Genomic DNA, 24,247 nt, shown 5'->3' on the forward strand with positions numbered 1-24,247 from the left:
TTAAAACCTCAAGACCATTTGACCTCAATATCTAATCTGTACATGTACTTAGTTTAGTTCAAATCCCAACTTCAATAGAATTTTTACCTGACATGACCTTTGACCTCTTGATGCTAAAATCGAATCAATTAATCTTTGCATTATACATGTACACGCATACTTGTACATTATAGATACAAGCATTATATGAGTACATACACACACATACATACGCACGCATGCACATGTACACACACACATACACACACCCACCATCACACACATGCTAATGGAGGTGTATACTTTGAGAACCAGTAGATCTCCGTTCCATCTCCTGAGGCCCACCTACGTGTCGGGATGGCAGGCGGGTACAACTTGCATGCATGCACACGCATACATACAAACACACACAAATGCATATACAGTCACGTGAAAAAGTAAGTACACCCCATGTAAAGTTTTGACTTTTTCAACATATTTCAACATAAAGCTATTTGATCTTCATTTCAACAATATTGATAGATAAAGGTGATATAATATAACAAATATCAATGAACATTTACATTTTGTAGTCCATTGTATAATTTAAATAAACATAAATGCAAATTTCGCATGTGGAAAAAGTAAGTACACCCTTGGCTCTCATAGGTGGTATTGCCCCCTTTGGCAGAAACAACCTCAAGTAGGCGTTTCTTATAACTGTCTACCAATCTCTGACATCGACTGGGAGAAATTTTTGCCCACTCCTCCATGCAGAATTCTTTCAGCTGTGCGATGTTTGAGGGGTTTCTTGCATGCACAGCTCGTTTCAAATCCCCCCACAAAATCTCGGTGGGATGTAGATCCGGGCTTTGACTTGGCCATTCCAGAACCCTCCATTTCTTTCTTTTCAGCCATTCCTTGGTGGATTTACTGGTATGTTTAGGGTCATTGTCATGTTGCAAGGTCCACCTTCGGTTGAGCTTCAACTTTCCGACAGATGGCCTCACATTATCCTCAAGCACCCTCTGGTACAATGAAGAATTCATAGTGGATTATATGATGGTGAGCTGCCCAGGCCCTGATGCAGCAAAGCTGCCCCAGACCATAATATTTCCACCACCATGCTTTACAGTTGGTATCAGGTTATTGTGGTCAAATGCTGTGTTTGGTTTTCACCAAACATGTTTTCTGGTACTGTGGCCAAATAGCTCTACCTTTGACTCATCTGTTCAGAGCACATTGTTCCAGAAGTGCTGGTCTTTGCCTCGGTGTTCATTGGCAAACTATAGTCTTGCCCTGATGTTCTTTCTGGACAGCAAAGGTTTCCTCCTGGCACACCTCCCATGTAGATCAAATTTGTGCAGCCTCGTTCTAATGGTAGACTCGTGCACTTTGACATCAACAGTGGCAAGAGCTACCTGTAGGTCCCGTGATACATTCTGGGGTTCTTAGAGACTTCTTTCAGCATCTTGCGGTCTGCTCTCGGGCTGAACTTGCTGGGCGGCCTGGCCTGAACAAGTTGGCAGTTGTTTGGAATCTTCTCCACTTGTAGATGATCTTCCGGACAGTCGAATGATTGATTTCAAATTTTTGGAGATCTTTTTAAATCCCTTCCCAGACTCGTAGGCATCTTTAACCTTCTTTCTGAAGGCCTCAGAGAGCTCTTTTGATCTAGGCATGGTAACGCCACACACTTTAACAACAAAGAGCAAACCAAACTAAATGTCTGAGGTTTAAATAAGACAGGTTCCTCCAAGATCCTCTCTAACGATGTTCTAATCATTTGCACCTGAGCTGGTGCACCTGATTCTAATTTTCCATCCATCATCATCATCATCATCTTCCATCTCATCATCTAGCTGCACTATATGGGTGTTGCCATCCATACAAAAACGTCCTTTGAATAAATAAATTAATAACATATCAAACTGTGAATTAAAAGTGAAAGGTGCCACAGAATGGCTGGCATATAACAAATAACAATACAAGTTTGCCACTCTGTCAAAGCGCCTTTGGGCTTCTGGAAAAGCGCTATACAAAATAAATGAATTATTATTATTATTAAGTGGCATATTTGGTGGGAGATGACTGCATCCATCACAGGATCAAATAAATAAAGCAGCATGAGGGGCTATTTTCAAATAATAATTTTCAATCATCATTAAATAAAGTGAGTTTTCACTTTATGGACAAGGAGAATACATTCTGAGAGGCAACATTAAACTGCTCCTCCTCCCCGATATACAGGGTGGCCCAGAAGTAATCGGACAGTTTCCATACAGGCTGGTATATTAAAATGGTATGCTAAAATGTGGATTCTCTGACTGCCCTATTACCTCTGGGACACCCGGTATATTAATCTTCATTTCCAATTTTAGGATTTTAAACACCATCTCCCTTTTTATCATGACAGTAAAGTGAGGAAAAGGGTAGAAATCTATCAAGTTTCCGAGCATCATTAAATAAGGTTCGTGACACCCTTGGGCCTCGACTCCAGAGCACAAAAAAAAGTTTTCATTGTTGCAAACGTATCTTTTAACAGATGCCAAAAAACACACCTTCAATAAGTGCTTGCATATGTATGTGGCTGTTACACATGGCAATCCTTCCACGGTCGGAGAGAAGGTAAGCTTGTCCATCCGAATGACAAACGTCACATCCTTGTCTGGTGGAATTCTGGGGTAAATCTTGGCTTGTCCAGCCAGCAATATTCTGAGAAGTCTGAAGTGGGAACATCATAAATATATACATCAACGCACAACTCAAATAAAGGTAAGCATTAGCATGGGATTAAAACAAATGGCATTGGATTTGTGAAAGAAATTAAACTGAAAAACAATAGCAAGTGGAGGAGGACAAATGAGCATATGAGTAACAGAAATGGCTCATGAAAAGCTGCTGGAATAACTGCAGCGCATTTTGATTGAAACCAATGGAAATGTCATGGCAGGAAGCTAAAACATGGCATCTTGAGAATTCATGACTACCACGTTGCATCCAGCAGCTTCAGGAAATGAACTTGGCAATGGGGTCGAGAGTGAGGGGGTGGCACCATATTTCTTACGATTCGTCCTACAGCTGAACTCTTAAGGCACAGTCAGACAGAATGTTGGCGACAGGAATTTGGTGCAAAGATTTTGATGCTGTCAAATTCAATGGAACAAACAAATAGGGCACAGCATCGAGCATCAAGCGGCAGCCAGGATCACTCAGAAATCTTTATTTCCATGCGCTGTTTTTCTTTACAGGGGATTCAAGTCAATATAATTTTTCAGCTCAACGTCAGATAGATGGAAGGTTTTCCAAATGTTTTGCTTCTGTCTTAGCTTGTGATTATTTAACTTTTTTGGCATTTCCTCATCATCACCAGCACATGCGAGTTGGACGGCACAAGCTTTGCATTACCACCAAAAACATTTTCTAGTAAATATAAAACACATGGTTGGAAAAGTTTATGGACCCATCTAATGGGCACTTCAAGATGATTGCAGTGTGCCTGCTAATACCAACTGCTATGTGTCACTCACCTTACATCTGACAATAACACCAACAAGGACTAGAAATGAGAACAGTTTCCCCAGGGTTCAAATACAGGAAACCCTCAAATATCGTGGGCTTGAATATCGCAGGTTTCGACCAATTGCGGGCAACCTATTGTGTTTCGATTTAGTCATCGCGGGACTTCATTTCGACAAATCGCAGTTTTTGAGCTGAGACGAGTCATCGTTTGCATCAGCAGGTACGATTATCTCGAATCATGAGCCTTTGGTTGTTTCGTGTGCACCGTGGTGCCAAAACGTAAATAGATGGACAAATTTAGTTGTGCCGAAAAGTAGAGAAAGGTTATGATGTTGTGTGAAAAAATCGAAATGATATGCCTGGTTAACGAAAACATCAAACTATTTTTGGAATTTACAGATGATTATCTGTACATTATAGTGATGATTACCTGACAAGGACATCCATAAGTGAATGGAGCAAATCATAGATAAATGGAAAGCAGCATATTTATTTGGACGTGAAAGTAAGTAGAATGAACCATGTTTTTATGGGATTTCACGCACCACAAAGCCAAAGGCCACTCAAGGTGGGGGCCACACAAAGGAAAGTATAGATATTAAATCGAAAGAAGAAATCTATTTACATTCCTCTGGAATTGAGGTAGGGTTGGATTGAGGGGGAAGCAGGATGAAGGTAAAGACATTCTAAGTGATGCAGTACGGAGAAAGAAACAAGCAGAGTACCTCGTAGTCTTAGTCCTCTGGACAGGTACAGTGTATAGATGGGAAGAAACTGTCAAACGTGTAAAGCGACTAAAGGTATGCTCAGGTGGAGCAGACCCTCAGAGCACATTCTGTGAAAACTTCTATAGAAAAGAATCAAATAAGCAACAGAACGGCAGACTGAGAGAGGTTCCAGGGATAATGTCAACTCCTGACCCACCAAATTGGCAGCACGTCGCTGGATTATATCAAGGAGAAATAGGTGACAGGCCAGAGCTCCAGCCCAAATATGGCAACAATACTCAATGACGCTGTGTTGGATTGGATTCGACTTCCGGTCCGGTCTGCGAGAGGACGCTGGCGTTATTTGTTCGCCGCTTCTCCGACTGGGTCATTGTATATAGTCTGCTTTTCTGGTGGTCGTGGCGGCTTTTTGGCCGTTGGGTATGCTCTCTACTCGGTCCCGGCTCTGCTCCCGGCTTTGCCTGCCCGGCTCTTCCACCGTTGCCTCAGGCCCGCTCCCGGGCGTCTTACGCCTCTGCTACCCTTTGCTGTCTTGTTTGCGGCTGCGGTTGCGCGTGGACGAGGGCGGTTTGCCGCTGGAACACCACGAGGCCTAATAGCGGTGTTTTTGACGGTGGACTTCGTGAACGCTGAACTCGTCCTCGTCCCCTTCGCTCCTGCCTGGCATGGCTCTAAGGTACTCCGCCGCAAGGCTACTTCTGCTCAACACTCACTCCACCCCATCATGCATCTCTGCAATCAAATACCACGGACTCCTGCGACGACGCAGATACATTCATAGAGGCCCCGGTCGCAAGTTTGTTTACTTACAAACAGGTCACTCCATTCCCGTACTCTGGTCAGCTCAGCGCACTCCCACTCATCGACTACGTCATCACAGCAATGCACACGATCGCGCCTCCTGTCTGCAAACCCTGGCTAAATCACCTGAGTGCATCCCCACCGTACAAACAAACATGAAGCTCACTCTGTTCAATACCCGGTCCCTCAACAACAAAAGCCTCATCCTGAACGACTACATTCTGGATAATAATCTGGACTTTCTCTGTCTCACTGAAACCTGGCAACAACCTCTGGACTACTTCTCACTCAACCTCACTACACCCAATGGATATTCATACATCAATAAACCACGCTCGGAGGGCCGAGGTGGTGGAATTGCCGTAATTCACCGACAGGACATCAAGACCAGCCTCATCTCCATCTCATCTGCTCCATCATTTGAACACCTGGCTTTTAAACTCTCTGGTCACACACAGTCAGTCATAGCAGTCGTCTGCCGCCCTCCCAAACCACACTCATCATTCCTGTCTGACTTCTCTTACTTTCTGACCCAGCTCTGTTCCTTCTCCCCCTCAATCCTCCTCCTCGGTGATTTCAATATCCACATGGACTCCACTGACTCCACAATAACCACTGACTTCACTGATTTACTCACCTGCTTTAACCTCACTCAACATGTCAACTTTCCTACCCATAACCGTAGTCACATTCTCGACCTTGTCTGCTCTACTGGACTAATTTTGCACCATCTCTCTAGCTCCGACCTCACCCTCTCTGACCACTTAGCCATCACTATGACCATCAACATCCCCACCCCAGCACCAAGGCATTATCGCATTATCAACATCCGTAAGCTAAACTCTCTTTCACCTACCTCATTCTCATCCACCCTCTCTGAAAAAATATCCACTTCTCCCTTCGTTGACCTCCACACCCCTTCTGACCTCACTGACTACTACAACCACACTCTCTCCTTCTGCCTCGACCAGCTTGCGCCAAAAAAACCAAAACAGTTTCTTTCACCCATTCTGCTCCCTGGTTTACCCCTGAACTCCGCCTGGTGAAAACTCGTGCTCGCCAACTTGAAAGACTCCGCAATAAAACAGGTCTCACAATTCACTCCCAAGCCTACAAGGACCACCTGCAGCACTACAAAGATGCCCTCTCCCACGCCCGCTCCGCCTACTACTCTCAAATTATCCACTCTGGCTCCGGAAACCCAAAAGCACTCTTCTCTACAATAAACAAACTCCTCAGCCCCCTGGACACCACCACCCAGTCATTCACAGTAGACAACTGCATCTCCTTCCTTTCATTCTTCCAAAGCAAAATTGACAACATCTACAACAGCTTAACCACCACCGCACCTGCTCCCCCTCAAACCACCTGCCCCCCCTTATCCTGCCAACCCCTGTCTCAGTTCTCCCCAGTCTCCCCTACTGACCTCTCTGAACTCCTCATAGGAATGAAAACTGCCACCTGCACTCTGGACCCCATCCCCTCCAGCTTTGTCAAGGCCTCCCTTCCTGCTCTCTCTCCACTTATCACTGCAACAATAAACTCCTCCCTGTCTACAGGCATAGTCCCACCATCCCTCAAAATTGCTGCTGTTACCCCCATTCTGAAAAAACCTGGACTCAACCCTGACACCCTAAATAACTTCGGACCCATCTCCAACCTACCCTTTCTGTCAAAAGATTTGGAACGCACTGCAGCCACTCAACTCAAACATCACCTCTCTGCCAATAACCTGGATGAAACATTCCAATCCGGCTTCCGCTCCAACCACAGTACTGAAACTGCTCTCCTCAAAATCACCAATGACCTTCTCCTCTCCTCTGACGCCGGCAACCTCAACATTCTCATCCTCCTCGACCTCAACGCCGCCTTTGACACCATCAATCACACCATCCTCCTCACCCGACTTGAAACCACCTTTAACATTACCGGCACTGCCCTCACTTGGATCAAATCTTATCTCTCTGACAGACGCCAGTTCATCTCCATCAATAACTGCAAATCCCCCACTGCTCCCCTCCCCCAAGGTGTCCCCCAAGGTTCAGTTCTCGGCCCCCTCCTCTTCATCCTATACCTGTCCCCCCTTGGTCACTTAATCCGCCGTCATGGTCTCCAATTCCACTGCTTCGCCGATGACATCCAGCTTTTCATCTCCACCAAGTCAATCTCCACCGCCACCCACTCTATCCTGACAAACTGCATCACTGAAATAAAATCCTGGCTTCAAATCAACTTCCTCAAACTTAACTATGATAAATCTGAAATAATCATCATTGGCCCAAAAACGCTCACCAAATCCATCCATAACTTCGCCCTCAACATGGACGGTTTCCCAGTATCCACCTCCCCTCACATCCGGAATCTTGGCATCATCTTTGATCAAACCCTCTCCTTCGACAAATACACTAAACAAATCACAAAGACAGCCTTCTTTCACCTGAAAAACATCGCCCGTCTCCGTCCATCCCTCTCCTCAACGGCTGCAGAAACCCTCATCCACGCCTTCATCACCTCCCGTCTGGACTACTGCAACAGCCTCCTCTCTGGTTCACCCTCAATAATCATCAATAAACTCCAATACATTCAGAACTCCGCTGCCCGTCTACTCACCCATTCCCGGACTCGTGACCACATGACCCCCGTCCTTTATAAGCTTCACTGGCTCCCCATCCCCCAGAGAATCCAGTACAAAATCATCCTCTTGACCTACAAAGCCCTCCATAACCTGGCCCCATCCTACCTGACTGACCTCCTCTCCTCTCCAGACACACTCCTACCCGCAACCTCCGCTCTGCTGGCGCCAACCTCCTGTCCCCCCCCCCCCCCCCCCCCCCCATCCAGACCAAATTCAGATCCTGGGGGGACAGGGCCTTCTCCATCGCTGCTCCCACCCTCTGGAACTCACTACATCACACCATCAGAGACTCCTCCTCACTCACCACATTCAAAGCATCACTCAAGACCCACCTGTTCAACACTGCATTTAACATTTAACCCACAGCATTTAACCCCTGACTATCTCTCCTCCTTCTCCTTCCTTTTGCTTTGATTATTTACCTATTTATTTTTGTCTTTTTGCACTTGTTTTTTGTACTCTGTCAAAGCATCTTTGGGCTTCTTGAAAAGCGCTATATAAAATAAATGTATTATTACCTTCGCAAAAGCGGAAGGTTATGTTTTGATCGCTGTGTATTTATTTGTATGTCTGTGTGTGTGTGTGTGTGTATGTTATTCGCATAACTCAAAAAGTATTCAACCAAATTGCATGAAATTTGGTGGGATGATTGGTTATTATACGGGACACATTTGATTAGATTTTGGGAGCAATCGGGTCAAAGGTCAAGGTCACGAAAAGGTCAAAATCGTATTTTAGTACAGTACAGAACAGTAGCTGCGGCGAAGGTATGCGCTCTACCGAGTGCCCGTTCTAATTATTATTATTATTATGACAGGTCATACAGGGGCCTTGTATAGATAGAGCATAGCAGCTGGGGGGATGGGATCAACGAGCACGAAATAAGCAACAAAGCCAATGAGAGGCTTTCTTAGCTATACCAGAGATGTAGTTTTCCTAGCTGAAGTATGACATGTTTTCCAATCCAATGCAAGCAGACAGATACCAGGGAGTTCCCGCAAAGTTGAAAAATCCATAGACAGGTTTGGAAAACAAATGCGATACTGCGGCGTAATAGTTTGATCGTCCACTCTGAGACTGGGAGGTCTGCAGTTAAAACCCCAGCCGACTCATACCAAAGATTAACTAGAACGGGCACTCGGTAGAGCGCATACCTTCGCCGCAGCTACTGTTCTGTACTTGGCATGGGAGTGTAGGGAACAGAACAGTGAACAGTTTGGTGCTGATTTCATGCAAATCGGATAAGAATTGACCGAGTTATGACAAAAAACGCACATTTTGCAAGGTCGTGACCCCCCTGACCTTTGACCCCCAACCGCTAACAAGGGTAATGTCTTCACTGGGTCATGTCGTATATCACAAGATCGGGCATTGAATTCTGAACATTTTGGCATTAGTTGCATGCCAATTGGATAAAAATTGACCGCGCTATGGTAAAAATACGATTTTGACCTTTTCGTGACCTTGACCTTGACCTTTGACCCGATTGCTCCCAAAATCTAATCAAATGTGTCCCGTATAATAACCAATCATCCCACCAAATTTCATGCAATTCGGTTGAATACTTTTTGAGTTATGCGAATAACATACACACACACACACACACAGACATACAAATAAATACACAGCGATCAAAACATAACCTTCCGCTTTTGCGAAGGTAAAAATGGTACATGATACTCCCTCACTTGATGATCAGCATTTAAAAAGGATAGAGTACGGACAAACAACCATAGCGGCAGGCTTGATCAGCCTCATGGCCTCCTCCTGTGTTGAAGTTTCTTGCCAGGGAACTCTATATTAACCAAGCTTAGACTCGGAGGTAATGGTTAGAGTGTCCGCACTGCGTCTGGGAGGGCTGCGGTTTCAACCCGCTCGAGGTTTATCAAAGCCTTTAAAAATGGCACGGCCTGCTTCATTGCTTGATGTTCAGCATTTGAAAGTACATATCATGAACAAGTAACAATAAGTTAGTAATATTATTGCATGCTTTTAAATCATGAGTCTTGATTTTTATATGTCTGCTTTTCTTTTTTTGTCAAATTATATTCTTATTTGAGAGCACTCGTATTCAAATAATTCCAATGTTGTTCTGTGATATTCATGGATGCTACATATTGCAATAAAATTATCTGTATCTGTATCTTGCATTGAAGTTCCTTATAATTGGGAAGTCTATAAAATGTGCAATAGGACTGACCACATCAAATAAAAATGCAAACATCAACTGTGTTGAGGATATCATTTTAAAAGAACCAAAAGTTTGTGTTTGTCACCTTAGCTCAGAAGTGTTGAGAGTGGCGATTCCATTAATCATGACAAGTTAATTTTAGTTATAAGAAAAGTCGATGTAAAATTTGAACCACTCTCTTAAGTTTGCTAGAGAGGGTTTGTGATCAGCGTGACTCGTGCGGGGTTCAGTCCCCGTTCTCACAGCTGCGTGTGTCTGAAGGTATTCGGGTGGTGACCGTTAACCCTTCCACACGTAGCTGCAGGCTCGGCGGCTGGAATTGCTAAGCAATCCGTCCACCACTAGTGTAGTTGTGGTTGGCGGCCTTGTGGACCCGGAGTTCGAGGAGGAGCAGAGCTTAAGCCCCCCTTAGTATGTCGACGAACACGGGATCCGCAAAACAATTGGTGTCAGGAGTGGGATGGGCTCGTTGGACGGATGCCCCGCTCTGACGCTCTGACTCTTTGGCACTGACTCTCTTGCTGGGCTCCTGCTATACTCTCCCTCGCTCGCTTGGCTCCCGCAGACTGAGCGCTCCTCGGGTTCCTGCTACGTGCACGTTATCGATCGTCGTCCCTGCCGCGATCATCTCCGGCTGTGGTGTCCCAGGTTGGAGCGATTCTCGGGGCTTCTGTCCAACGAGCCCATCTGGGCGAGCTGCACGAAGCGGCCGCGCTTCGTGCGCATTACCCTCTTCCTTCCCTTCCCCGAACGAATGAGGGCCCTTGTCTGGGTACCTAGGTAAGGCCGCTAAGATTCTTCGCTTTGTCCATGTTCTGTAAATACTGTGAATAAACAGAAAGATGAATTTAATGAATCCTCACCTCGAATAGAATGTACGGTTTTAATCGCCACATTTAAGGAAGCCTTGGTCATGGCTATCGTAGAGAGGGTTCAGCGTATAGATATAGATTTAATGAATGTGGTACTGATAAAATACAGACATGCTGGGCCGAATGGCCTCCTCTTGTGTCCAAGTTCTTTGTATATCGTAGTCCTTGTTGAAAAAAATTGCTTAATAATCACAAAAGGGGGTATCAAAGCAAATAAATCAGAATAATCATACAAATGTGCAATCAGCAATAATATATATATATATATATATATATATATATATATATATATATATATATATATATATATATATATATATATATATATATATATATATATATCCCAACAATTTACTTTGTTGTTTTCTACTGCTTTATGTCATTGGTTTATCATTCGCCGTTTCTGCAGCTATTTTATGTCAATGTATCATGCCCAAAAAAAATCCATTTATATTAAAGGCCCTGTTATGACAAAGCTGATTCCATCTCCTTACCACACTCCAGAAAGTGGTTAAAAATAACAACGCATTAAGTGATAACTCAGGAAGCTAAGTGATTAATAAATTCAAATAAATAAATGAATATATCAGGATCCAGAGATTCAAGGTAAAATACTATGGTTGACTAAAAGTGATAATGAAATTATACTTCTTATAGATACTTCTTTTTCTTTAATAGCCACTATTATCCCACGTTATGGGGTAGCCCCGGGGGTAGCTTGGCTCGAGTCTTCACGAATCAGTTTGGCCAGGCCTGATGTTCGACCAGTTAGGGCAGGATAGGAGAATTTGGAATTTGGCCATGGTGCCAGCGATAGCTCGCCTATTCTTCACAAAGGACATCATGAAATCCTTACTGTCCACCAACAAATGCCGGCAGACGGGAAACCCGTTTAACATCCGTCCGAGAGATGGCACACACGCGTTGATGAATCACCATCCTGTGAAACACCAGACTGACAGTTTATATCTGGATTGGAAATTGAACCCAAGCTAGATGGCTCAGAGGCGAGCGTGTGTACCTCTAGGCCATCCTGATAGCCCACTCCTCAGAGGTAGAAAGAGGCAAGTCCTCATTACACAAGACCCAGTTAAAAATAAATTAGTTTTTGTGAAGAGGAAAGGGGGGAAGTAAGGGGTGTCTTATGCTACATATATCAAAATAAGAAAAACAACATATATCAAAAGTAAGAAAGTTGAATGGACTTCACCATTAATTAAAATAATATTGGTATACACAATGGACAAATAAACACAGTACATCAGATTTAAACTTGGAATCCCATAATGAGCCATGGATTCAGATGGGAAGGCCAAACAGGCCAATCCAAGTAAAAAAAAAAATACACAAAAAAGAGGAGTTGAGGGAGGATGGGCGAGTTGATTATGGAGGCAACCACAGCAGTAATAACATTATTAAAGAAAATGGAACAGTAGTTTCAGAAATCTAGACCATCACACACCTCCAGTAGAGCTGCTCATCCACAAAATGTTCCAACACTACTTTCCAGCCAAAGAAGGCACCTCTGCCTCCTTGAGTAGCAATATGCTTCCTCCACAGATGTGACACCTCACGTGGGTATGCAGATGCTGAGACATCTCCAGGCTCACATAACCATTCAAAGTTTTCTTCATTTAGCCAGTGCCCTATCTGTGCACTCTCCAGAACGTAATCTTTTTGCAAAACCCATATCCCTAGAATAACAAGGAAGACATTACGAATCAAACAGTAATCAAAAACCTGTTGGTAATTTGCTGTATCAGATAAGTATGTACACACAGAATGAATATGTGCATGAACTTGAGTGGTGGTCAACAAGAGGCCTTCTAACACACAAAGACTAATGCATACACAAGTACATATACCTCAAAAAAGTGAGAATGCAATCAATAAAATGTTGCATTTTTCTCTGTAGAGTGAGACTAATGGAAGAACAAGAATAAACAGTGTCATGGTTAGGTTAGGAAGGGTTAATGGGGGTAGGAGAGGGGGGGGGGGGAGGGAGGGGGGAGAACACTGCTAGACTGTGATTTATGTAGTATGGTCCATGTCTTTTGTATAACGGTTATATTGTCATGTAACAGGGATCTGTCAGGTTAAGTCATTTGTTGCACATGATGCTGAGAAGGTGGCATATGTAATTTATAGACAGGATAGGTCTTAATTTGTGGGCATGAACACCTCATGTTAGTAGGCATAGATAGTAGGTGAGAACTTCTCAAGAGAAATTAGCACATGTCTCTTGTGAACAAAGGCCATCACAACCTATCTGGCCTGTGTGTGTAAGCCATGGTGTCGTAATGTGCTGTGGAGCTGGAAATGCCAATGTGCATTCATTTCTTTTTTTATTTGACGCCACCCTCATGGGCGGGACATTGAGAGAAGAGGACTCCGCCCAGGAGGAGGAAAACGGGATCGACCTCGATTGATGAAGGATGGAACAGGAGAAATCCCTAGAGGAAGAAAAGGAGGCCTGGGGTGTGTAGACAAGATATCAGAGAGGCCTTGTGCATTCAGAGGAGAGATTAAGAAGCCTCGTGTGGAAGGGGGACAAACAAGCAAGCTGATCATGTAGGGGACTAATTGCGGTTTTCATCTCATGGGATTCACCCAAGCTGGGATCACCCTGGGTTTTTGGAGGTAACCCCCAGGATGCCTCGCTTAAAGGACAAAGTGGTCCACGAGGCCTGGTTGAGGAGGCCGATCGTCGTTGGAATTCCACACCATTGATCTTCATCGTGCTTTTCTGGCTTTCGGCACCCTGGGAGCGACTCATCTCTGCCCCGCGTCCTGCACCTGGGTTCCAAAGCAGTCTGATTTGAGTTTGGCATCCACCCTGTTCAAAGCAGTCTATTTTGAGTCTGGCGTCCACCCTGCACATCACAGAAATGGAAGTCTCACCTACATTGTCTTGTTGCATGAGTGTGATCTGTGGTGTCCAGTGAGTTAGAAATTGCTTTATTTCACAATCATTGTACATATGATTGAATACTCTCATTTTCCTCTTTGTGTCCATTTGACTCACTTGGTTCATTTCGTTTTTGGTTATAGCATCTATTTATCCTCTTCCCTGTTTACCTTACAAAATAAATCTCTTAAAAAATAAAAATAAAAACGTGCTTGTGCCATCTGTCTGCTTTTCATGCGTGTTTGCCGCCATTATTTTAGCCTAATTGAACGATCCTTGGGGAACGATAAAGTTGAATAAGGTAATTGAACGCAGTGCAATAAAATATCATTTGGTCCATCTCCCAAGACAAAGGTCTCAGCACTAAGGTTTCTGTATTAACAGGAGCCACAGACATGACAATACCTTGTGAAGTGGGAATTCAAGAAATCTTTCCTTAACCTTCTCATCATACTGAGGACATTTCTCACTATGTGTTTGAGCATTGCAGCATGTGAGAGGAGCCTCTCCAAACTAAAACTGATTAAGATCTAGGTCAGATCCACAATGCACCACTCTAGCCTCGGTAATCTGGCCATCCTTTCCACTGACCGTGAACTAGCCTAGTCAATAGACTTTAAAGATGTGATAGATGAGTTTGTCTCTCTGAGGGCTAGGAAGAGGTGAACAGTACAGTCACAACAGCAACTGCATGCTTAGTAGGTCAACGACCAGATAGAAAGGCAGAAATTTGAGATCTCGCCCAGAGCGTCATTTTTCCTCAATATGCCATTTGTGAAACCTAGATGATCAAGATACTGAACCTTTCCAGTGGCTGTCAATGGAAATATATAGATGGGTGAGGTTGATACTTTTGGAGCAACACGAGGAAACAGTGAGATTTTCCAGGATGGAAGGACATGTTCTCCAATTAATCAGACCAGCAATTCCAATTGACACATCAGAGCAGAATCTAATCAATTCCAGATCAGATGAGAGCGACAGCTACGATCTGCTGAGCAGGAGGATGGGGTTCTGGATGAGAGACAGAGTGTAATTGTCTGCAAGAAGGAGAGGGTTTTCCAGAGTAGTGAAGAGGCCACTTGTATAGATAAGGAAGAAGACTGGCCCCAACACACTGCCTCAAGGGGAACTTCAACCTCCACTGAGAGTGGAGAGGGTTCCTTCTTCTTCTTCTCATTTTGTATATAGCACAAGGATGCGGGGTAGCATCATTGGCTGAGCGTGCAGCTGTGCCACTGATGCAATGCCCTTTATAGGTTAAGGCAGGAATTTGGAATTTGACCAGAATGCCGGCGATAGCCCGCTTAATCTTCGCGAAGGACACTGTGCGATCTTTAACGTTCACCAACTAATGCCGGAAGATGGGACGCTCAGTTTATGTTCCATTGACAGCAACACACCAATGGTATGAGTGGAAGAAGTGAGAAATACAGGAATAAAGGAAGGTGTCCTTGTATGCTACAGGTATAGAGCTTGTCACGCAAAGCAGGATGCTGGACTGGGTTGAATGCCCGATATATGTCAAAGGAGATGGTCCTGACCTCTTGATTGAGATTTAGGGCCTCCGACTATTGTTGAGGGAGGAAAGAGATGCTCAAAGAGAGGAGAGATGAGAGCGATGTTGAAAGATGGCCAAAGAGTGACCAGAACAGAATCCAAACTGATGATTGTATATCAAGTTGTTTGAAAACTGGAAAGAGTTGACATCAGCAGCAATGATGGATCATATGACTTTGCTTGAAATTGGAAGAAAGTTCACTGGTCTGTATTTGAAAGGACTGTTTTTTGCACCCTTCTTGTAGACAATAGTGATGCTTGCTACCTTCCACGTTGATGGGAGGTAGTCAAAGGAGGACAGTCTGAATAGGGCAGACAAAAGGGAAACAAGACTGGCAGTGCAGGATTTGAGAACATGGCCACTGATGCCATCGGGCCCCGCTGCTGAAGCAGGCTCAAAGTTGGAAAGTCGGTCATTACTCGGTCCAAGAGAAAGGACGTACAAGTTGCAGAAATCCAGATTGCGAATTTTACAGCTTTGGTCCCAAAAAGTCGCAGAAGCCATTGCTGCAATATCATAGCTGGTTGTTGCAGAGTTTACACCCAGCCAACTGGCATGGTGACAGTTGAAATCACTGCAGATGAGTACCAGTGAGCTGTGATGTATAGTTACTCGTTGATCCATATTAGAGGGAAGAGGTGTATGTAGAGTCGTCAAACTACACAGATGAGCACTAGGTGGTTGTGGAGAAGCAATGGGCCTTGAGGGAATTGGACAATGAACAGAAGAGCTCTTGACATTCATGGCAACACTACCTTTGTAGTGTGGGTGGGCCTGTCAAAACAGAACATAGAATAGCCTGGGAGAGACTTTTTTGACATTCCAACTTCTTTCCTGGAAGTCGTTGCAGTGTCCATGTTTTATACCTCTCCCACCTCCCCCCAAGCCCTCTCCTCCCACAGTTCTCTCTATGTCCCTGCTCTCAAATGTTGTGTTTGTGTCCTTCCACCTCTCTCCCCATCTTGTCTACTGCTCCCATTATTTTGTGTTTTTTTTGTCGGTTGACTTTTTGTGTGATGAATGTTAGCTCTTTCACGAACCTTGATCTTGTATACAACCAAAAAAAAGAAAAAAAGAAAGAAAAGAGAAATATGAGAGAAACGTTTCTGTTAAACATACAATGTCCAGAGCAACAGTCATAACCTGAAAAGAGGGGTCATGAATAGTAGAACGGTGACCTTGAATATTGGTGTACCACACAGTGAAGGAGGGGAGAGGAGGAGATGAAGGTTGTGGTGCATAGGGTTAGACATGCGGTGAGGTCTGCAGGGGCATGCAGTGGAGCCTTGGGTAGCACTATGGAGGTGACGTGGTGCATGGTGTGGGCAGTGGCAGAGGTGGGATGCGTGTTGGGGTGGTAGGCTGTGTAGTGGGGGGCGGTAGGATGTACATGAATTCCATCGTGACGGAATCACCATGTGCACTCTAATTTTGAACATATAAGGTAATTATCTTGAATGCTAAGAAGAGCAGAGAGAATTCAATTTTATGTATTGAACCAGAACTGTCACATGGCTACAGACAAGTACTACTCTCAGTGAGGCAGACCAGGTAATGTGACGGAATCACACGTGGGTGACGATTTTCATGGAATTCATCTGTACAGTGCTGGTGATGGAGCGTGCATCGGCTGTGGTGGCGAGGGGGGGGAGGGGCGGGCAGTGGAGGCAACATGGTGTGTGGTGGACGTGGAGACACACAGTGGGCACAGAGGGACAAGTGGTAGTGTTTTTGCGACAACACTTTGTTTGCTGGATGTATTGCCACTTTCTATCAACTCTTCCAATCACTGTGAAGCAGAATTCACCAAGTGTTGAATTGTTCAACCACCTACAGGGGAACATGAGGTGAGTTTAGATTGTCGTCGAGATTGCAGATTTGTAAAAGCCCTACTAGTCAGGTTCACTATGTTTTTTCGTTCAAAATCATGGTAGATTAGCAAACCTATACATTTTTGGAAACGTTATTACATGGAAAATCTGAAAATCAATGTTTACATTTGCCAATTCCGACCAATTCGATTCGACCAATTCGACCAATCGACCAATTCCATTCGACCAATTCGACCATTCGACCAATCGCTTCGATCGACCATTCGACCATTCGACCACCTCGATCGATTCGATTCGATTCGATTCATCGAATTCGATTCGATCGACCATTCGACCAATTCGATTTGCCAATCAATTTGACCGACCTTTGCTTGTGTGGAACGGACTGTGAAAACGATGCGGACTATATTGTCGGATACGACACACAGGACAGTGATGACGAACTCTAAATGGCATATTCTGTAATCGTGTATGTTTGATGCCATTGACTGCCTGTGTATATTTTGTCATTGACTGCCTGTGTAGATGTGAAGTTATACTGACTGCATGTGTATATATGATTTTGCTGACTGCCTGTGTATGTTTGGTGATATGAATTATTGTGACACATTTTGATGTTATTAACTGCCTGTACAAAATGATAACATGTATTTGATTATGCAACTTATCGCGAATATAAAGACAGTATTTTGCAATTCAAAACCTGATTCGTGTGTCTTACCATTCCCCATAGCACTAATTTGATACTTTCATTGGATTCCTTGTCCCTGAAAATATAGGTTTAGTATATTTTTAAAAGTTTTTAGGGTAATTAGAGGCAGAAATAGAACAAAATATGTATTTTACAGTGGCCATTTTGAAAATCCAAAATGGTCGCCATACAGGTATCTCTCCAAATGTAAACATTGATTTTTAGTTTCCTTATGCTATAACCTTTCCAAAAATGTATAGGTTTGCTAATCTACCATTATTTTGAACGAAATATAATTTATTGACATAGTGAACATGACTATACATCAAGAAAAATAAAGTCTTGACATTGTTAAGTTATAATGTACACTTTTATAAATGTTTTTTAAAGTAGCAGTGTTCTCGATTAGCTGGGTCGACTGGGCAATTTTAGGTTTAAAATCCTCTTCTTTCACCTTCTTTGAGGTGTTTATCGTTTTTCAGGGTCCCAAGTTTTCTGATGATGTATGGATCGAGTTTAGATGGCTTTTGTTAAGCATTTTATGAGTTAAGATAGGAATGGTCTTGAGGGGCGGTGGCTTGTATTGGCCTTGCACGATTAGTCATCATCATCATCAATGTACAGGATGATAAGATTTAATCGTACAATCCTATAGATCTCCCAGTCTCTTCATGGGTTGTATTGCTGTATCATGGCACACGCAGGGAGTCAACACAAGCCAAATGCTTTTTGTACCTTTTGCGTGTTTAATCTCCTTTTGAAAGTTGCTGCAGTGGAGACTGTAACACAACTATGAAGGAGACCATTCCATGTGTTTATGACTCAATTACTGAAGTAATGACTCCTCACATTTAGGCTGTTGCTGGTTACAAAAGAGTTTCGTGGAGTAACCCCCCCCCCCCCCTCCATATCCCCCGGCCCACTTGAACAGGTTGCTGTGGACATACTAGGACCGCTACCACGCACCCACCAAGGCAACAAGTACATCCTTGTGGCTATTTCACCAAGTGGCCGGAGGCCGATGCGCTCCCCAACAAAGAAGCTGGGGTTGTGGCACAGGCTTTCATAGAAGAATTTGTATGTTGGAATGGAATACTGGATGAGCTAGACACCAACCAAAGTCTAAATTCTGAAAGTCAATTGCTAAAAGGTGTGCAGACCTTGTCACTTTGAAAGACCCGAACAACACCCTCAAGACCTACATCTGACAGGATCGTGGAAAGGTTTAATAAGACCTTATTACAACAACTAGCCTTATTTACCACCACCCATCAGGATGACTGGGCCAAAAATCTCCCGTACTTGTTGATGGCCTATATAACCTCCCAGCATGGAGCCACCACAGGTGATCTGGCACTGCTCATGTATGGTCAAGAGTTAAGATCACTGGTAGACCTATTACGTGGTCAAGTGACAGAGCACCCTGATGGACCACCGGTGGAGGGTCACGCACGTCTCTTGGAAGAAGGCATGAAACAGGTCCATGCCTTCGCATGCCGCCATGTCTATCTGGCGGGGTGGCAGATAAAGTGTAGGTATGACGACCGGAGCCAGGCAAGTGAGTATACTCCAGGGGCAAGAATCTAGTCTTTCAACCCACGGAGGAAGAAGGGCTGATGGCCAAAGCTTACTTCACCTAGGCAGTGCCCAGGTGTCGTCCTGTCGCAAATCACTCGGACGAGGAAGCGCAACGGTGGGTCGTTCAGTCTGTGCATGCGATGGAGGCAGAGCAAGTCCCTCCGTGCATAGCTAGCATAGATGAGACGACGAGTCACATTTACAGGCTACATAGATGGATTAGTAATGGTTAGATGAAAGGTACGTGCTAGTGTAAAGGGACGATGCAGAATGCATGAGCTATAGAGTGATTGAAATAGGTAGGGTGTGACATCATCATCTCTCTCATGGATGAATGTATGGTGAGTGAAATGGTGTGAAAGGATGGTAATGAGGGAAGAATTCCCTACCAAGGAAACATGGGAGGATAGCTAGCAGGGTGGAGAAGCAGAACATATACAGACAGCATTTGTGAAGGAGAAACAAGGGTTGAAATGGATTATTTAAATTATTTTTTAAAGAAGCATTTATATTTACTGGAGATTCAGTTTGGAGAATATAGGGGGACATACAACCAGGAGCAGAAGGAAATCAATATAAATTGGAGTGAAACTGGAGTTATGGAGTGGCATATAAATTGACAAAAACATTGAAACGAGCAAAGATAAATGAAATTTAGGATAATGTTGAGGTAATAAAAATAAGATACCCGGAAGTGGGAATACACCCAGCGCTAAAGCCAAATCAGGGCGCAGTTTCTATCCGAGTAAGGCCTTGAAAAAGGACGCTTTGGGCCTTGAGAATACAATCAAACAAAACAAAAGTAATAGCACATAACGAATTAATTTACATGAAATACTGCACTGAATAAAAAAGCAACACGACGACGAATGACACACGCAAAACAGGACGAATCTGGTACAGCAAACTCAGCTTTGTTGAGGTGGGGTGGAGGAGAGCTTCAATTTTACCATGCACACGCAGAGAGCCCGAACAAGAAGTCCACCACTTTAGTGTGAGTATTTGGATTCAAATGGTAAAGGTAAAGTTATTGTTTTGAGATGTTAGGTTAGTTAGAATGTTCCTCCTTCACACCATACATATTTGAACTTTTACCAGCACTTGGAATCGTCCAGTAAGAATAAGTCAGGTACCTGCAAACGGATGTTGATCCTTGGCTATGGTTCTGTGCAGGTCCTGACTTCCTCCTGAGAGCCAAATACTGGAGAGATGAGAGAAACCCATGAGGGATAGAGGAGTTAATGGGATTATCAGGATAGAGGAGAAGGGAAGCAAGGTAGCAAGGATAGAATAAGAATAGTTAGAAGGATTAATGGGGCAAAGATATAGTTAGAGGGATTATAAAGGAAAGGATAGATAGTTGGAGGGATTAGTGTGGCAGGTAGGCCAGGTTAGAACTGAAGCCAGCCGCCTGATCTGTCGCCACTAAATATCCCCCTTCCTCCAGATATGAGTGCAGCATGAGGCCAGCCATAACACCTGCTGGTCCAATTTTGCCAGTTGCCTAGCCTTGCCATGTCTTGCCTACCACATCATGCCATTTCTGTGCCACTCATCTACTTTTATCAGTTGGGACATTTGAGGGCCGAGAATGTTTTCACAAGCCATTGGGCCACCTGCTTGTTGAAGGCCATTGAGGGCCAAGAAGACCTTTAATCAATGTGAGCCACGTGGGCCAAGAAGATACCCAAGTTGAGCGGGCACGTGGCCTTAACGTGTTGCGGCTAGTGGGCCCTTTTGTTCATCAAATGTGGGCTACATGGGCCACAAGGACTCACCTTGTGATAGGTGGCCATGTGGGCCCAATGAAGAAGTAGTGTGGGCCCTTCCGGCCAAAGAGTTCCAGGCAGTGTGAGGCCAGCATAAAACATTGTGGACTCTAAAAGAGCACAAAAGAGTGCCCACCTGGTCAAGTCACCCTTTTCCCCATATGTACAGAATCTGAATGTAGAGTGCAAGTGTTGTTTAAGAAAGGACTATCTTTGGGAAATATAAGACACGTCCAGAAGCATTTGCTCTCTGAACTTTAATTGTAGCCGCATGGGTAACAAGCGTTACGCCTATGTTCCCCGTCGGTGAAGTGATGTGAGTTGACAAAGTGGAAGACGCAAGGCGGCCATCTTGGATTTTGACGTGGCGACCCAATTTTCAACAGCGTTTTTCCTTATGCCTAGATACACCCACACACCAGATTATAAGTTGGTACTTCGCTTATTTTACAAGATATTCCGCTCACAAGGTTCAGACATATATATGGTGGCGGCCATCTTGGATTTTGACGTGGCGACCCAATTTTCAATAGCCTTCTTCCTTCTGCCTAAATACACCCACACACCAAATTAGAAGTTGGTACTTCGCTTATTTTTCAAGATATTTCGCTCACAAGGTTCAGATATACATGGCGGCGGCCATCTTGGATTTTGACGTGGCGACCCAATTTTCAACAGCGTTCTTCCTTGTGCCGAGATACACCCACACACCAGATTAGAAGTTGGTACCTTCGCTTATTTTTCCAGATATTTCGCTCACAAGGTTCAGACATATATATGGTGGTGGCCATCTTGTATTTTGACGTGGCGACCCAATTTCCAATAGCGTTCTTCCTTATGCCGAGATACACCCACACACCAGATTAGAAGTTGGTACTTCGCTTATTTTTTCAAGATATTCAGCTCACAAGGTTCAGACATACATGGCATCAGACATACATGGCGGTGGCCATCTTGAATTTTGACGTGGGTTGCACCCACACACCAAATTCGAATGCGGTCCTTCGCTTACGCACGCATGCACGCCCGCACGCACGCCCGCACGCACGGACTGACACACAGATGGAGGGGAAAACCATAGTCCCCCTTTCGCTCCGCGGTGCGATGGGGGACAAAAATAACGTGGAAAGGGAGAGAATTCGTAGTTAGAACTAACAGAGCCTACCCGTAAAATTGAAAAATGTGGGAAATATAAGATCTGTCGCTTCGCTGATGGAAATACCAATCTTTGCTGCGATGGCTCATCTATGTAGGAAGAAAAAATATATATTCCTGGGAGATCCTGCTCTCCATGCAGGGATAACCAACGTCACGTGTTGGCATTTGCAGTTTTGACACGCGTGTCCATGTACCCATTAAAAAAAACATTTCAATTATTTTTTTGGATCACAAACACTCCCGGGACGAATACACAGAAATTTGGATTTATTGATTTATTGAATGTTAATCCGTTCTCAAGTTATAACATGACAAACAGACAAACAGACAGACAGACAGACAGACACAGCTCCTTTCATAAAATAGATGTATCGCAATACCTACGCAACGCAGTTTTTTTTTTTTTTATCCGAGACATGTAGCAGGTCGACAAGAGCTTCACATTGCTGTTGTTAGGGTTCTTGTTGGGGGTCAATTTTTGAAATGTGTACCCACTGGTCTGACAGCTGCTGGACCACACCCACATCTATCGCATGACTCCACCCACTATTGCACCGAGACAAAATGATATGGCAGCCATCTTGGTTTTCTGGTGGGCCTAACACATTTGGCCTGAAGGCCTCTGCTGATTACGCACTACATAGTTTTCATGTGGATACATCGTTTTCACATGGATAGATATTCATTGTGAATGGAGTTAGCACAAGTTCATGTTATTTCCTTCCTTGACATTCATGACTCAAACCTTTTCCCACCAACAACACATGTCCGACCTCACCCCGTTGTGCATGGATGGGAAAGGGACTGGAGGATGCCAACAAGTTACACGCCTCCCAGAGGGGAGCATGACACAAATGCTTGCGTTATCTCGGACGGCACACCGGGACAAGGACCCACCCATTCATTTTTCCTCAGGTTACTAGTTAAAGCGACAGCCTGGTATCAGTGTGTGCGGCGGTGCGCAGTCTTGGGGTGATGAGCAGTAGGTTTGACACATAAGGGGCGGGCCTCACCCACCTGCCTCTGTGGCTCTTCTATCTGCGTCCACCTCCCCGGGACTTATCTAGCAGGCACTGGCTAGTGTCGGTGTGTGCGCAGCACTGCCCCAAGAGAGGACTTTGTGGAGGGGTTTTGGGTTGAGTGCAACAATGCATGTGAGGTGAACCTAGTCACACCCTGTTAGGAAAGGTCAACTACTCCAGCCATTCAGCAACAACATGTTGTGGAAAAAACACCAAACGGCCATTAAGGAGCAGCAATCACAGATGTAGTTCTCCGAATATATCAGTAAATAATTGCAAAACATTTGAATCAATCAAAACTTCTTGTAAAACTAGATCTGGTGCTGTGATTATTTGAAAAAGCCCAAAATAATGTCAAATGTTACCTGCTGCACAAGCTGCAAGGAATTTTTCACTTCTATCTGGCCTCTTGATGATGAGATGAGTGCAGGATGTGGAAAAGTTCTACAAATGGAGAATGGATTAGTCAGGTTACACCACATGTAAAATACATCAGTATAGTTAATATACAGTATCACAATGTTGGAAATTCATATTTTCAGCACATAGGAAACAAAAAACAAGGAGGAATGTACAGACAGGACCCAACATTCACAGGGGATACGTACCCCGAAAATGTCGCGAATGTCGAATCCGCAAATGTGGGGCATTGTTTCAATGGGAAAAGGGAGGATAGGTTCCTGGTGGTTCCCGATTCATGGAAATCCCATGAATGACGAGGAAAATCCACAAATGTTGAGGAAAATCTTGGGAATATTGAGGAAAATCTTGGGAATATTGAGGAAAATCTTAGGAATGTCGAGGAAAATCTGAAAATGTCAAGTAAAATCTGCGACTGCCAGGGCATTGTTTCAATGGGGAAAAGGGGGATAGGTTCCCAGTGGTTCCCAATTCATGAAAAAGGCCACAAATGAGACACCGCAAAAGTTGGGAAATTGTTTCAATGAGGAAAAGGAGAATCGGTTATACGTTCCCAGCGGTTCCTGATTAATAGTGGAAAATTTTAAGAGTTTAAAATGTT

General features: G+C 44.1%; 1 protein-coding gene across 4 annotated transcripts in view; it reads right to left on the reverse strand.

The window, feature by feature from the left end:
• SLF1 (SMC5/6 complex localization factor 1) overlaps positions 1–24,247 on the reverse strand; it is a 168,011-nt gene that overhangs the window by 58,263 nt on the left and 85,501 nt on the right. For 3 of the 4 annotated variants that reach the window (XR_010985242.2, XM_068122487.2, XM_068122488.2), the window contains 3 exons: positions 23,592–23,670; positions 12,170–12,401; positions 2,520–2,682 (listed from right to left, as the gene is read on the reverse strand). Coding sequence is in view for 3 of the 4 variants with exons in the window: in XM_068122487.2 (XP_067978588.1) it covers positions 2,520–2,682; positions 12,170–12,401; positions 23,592–23,670 (474 nt within the window). In the remaining variant the exon portion in view is untranslated. Of the gene's footprint in view, positions 1–2,519; positions 2,683–12,169; positions 12,402–20,410; positions 20,479–23,591; positions 23,671–24,247 lie in introns of all 4 variants that reach the window. The other variant, XM_078781830.1, reaches the window with a different exon arrangement.

The sequence above is a fragment of the Myxine glutinosa genome, chromosome 7 (assembly GCF_964187855.1).
Source record: "Myxine glutinosa chromosome 7, kmMyxGlut1.1, whole genome shotgun sequence".
Lineage (NCBI taxonomy): Eukaryota > Metazoa > Chordata > Myxini > Myxiniformes > Myxinidae > Myxine > Myxine glutinosa.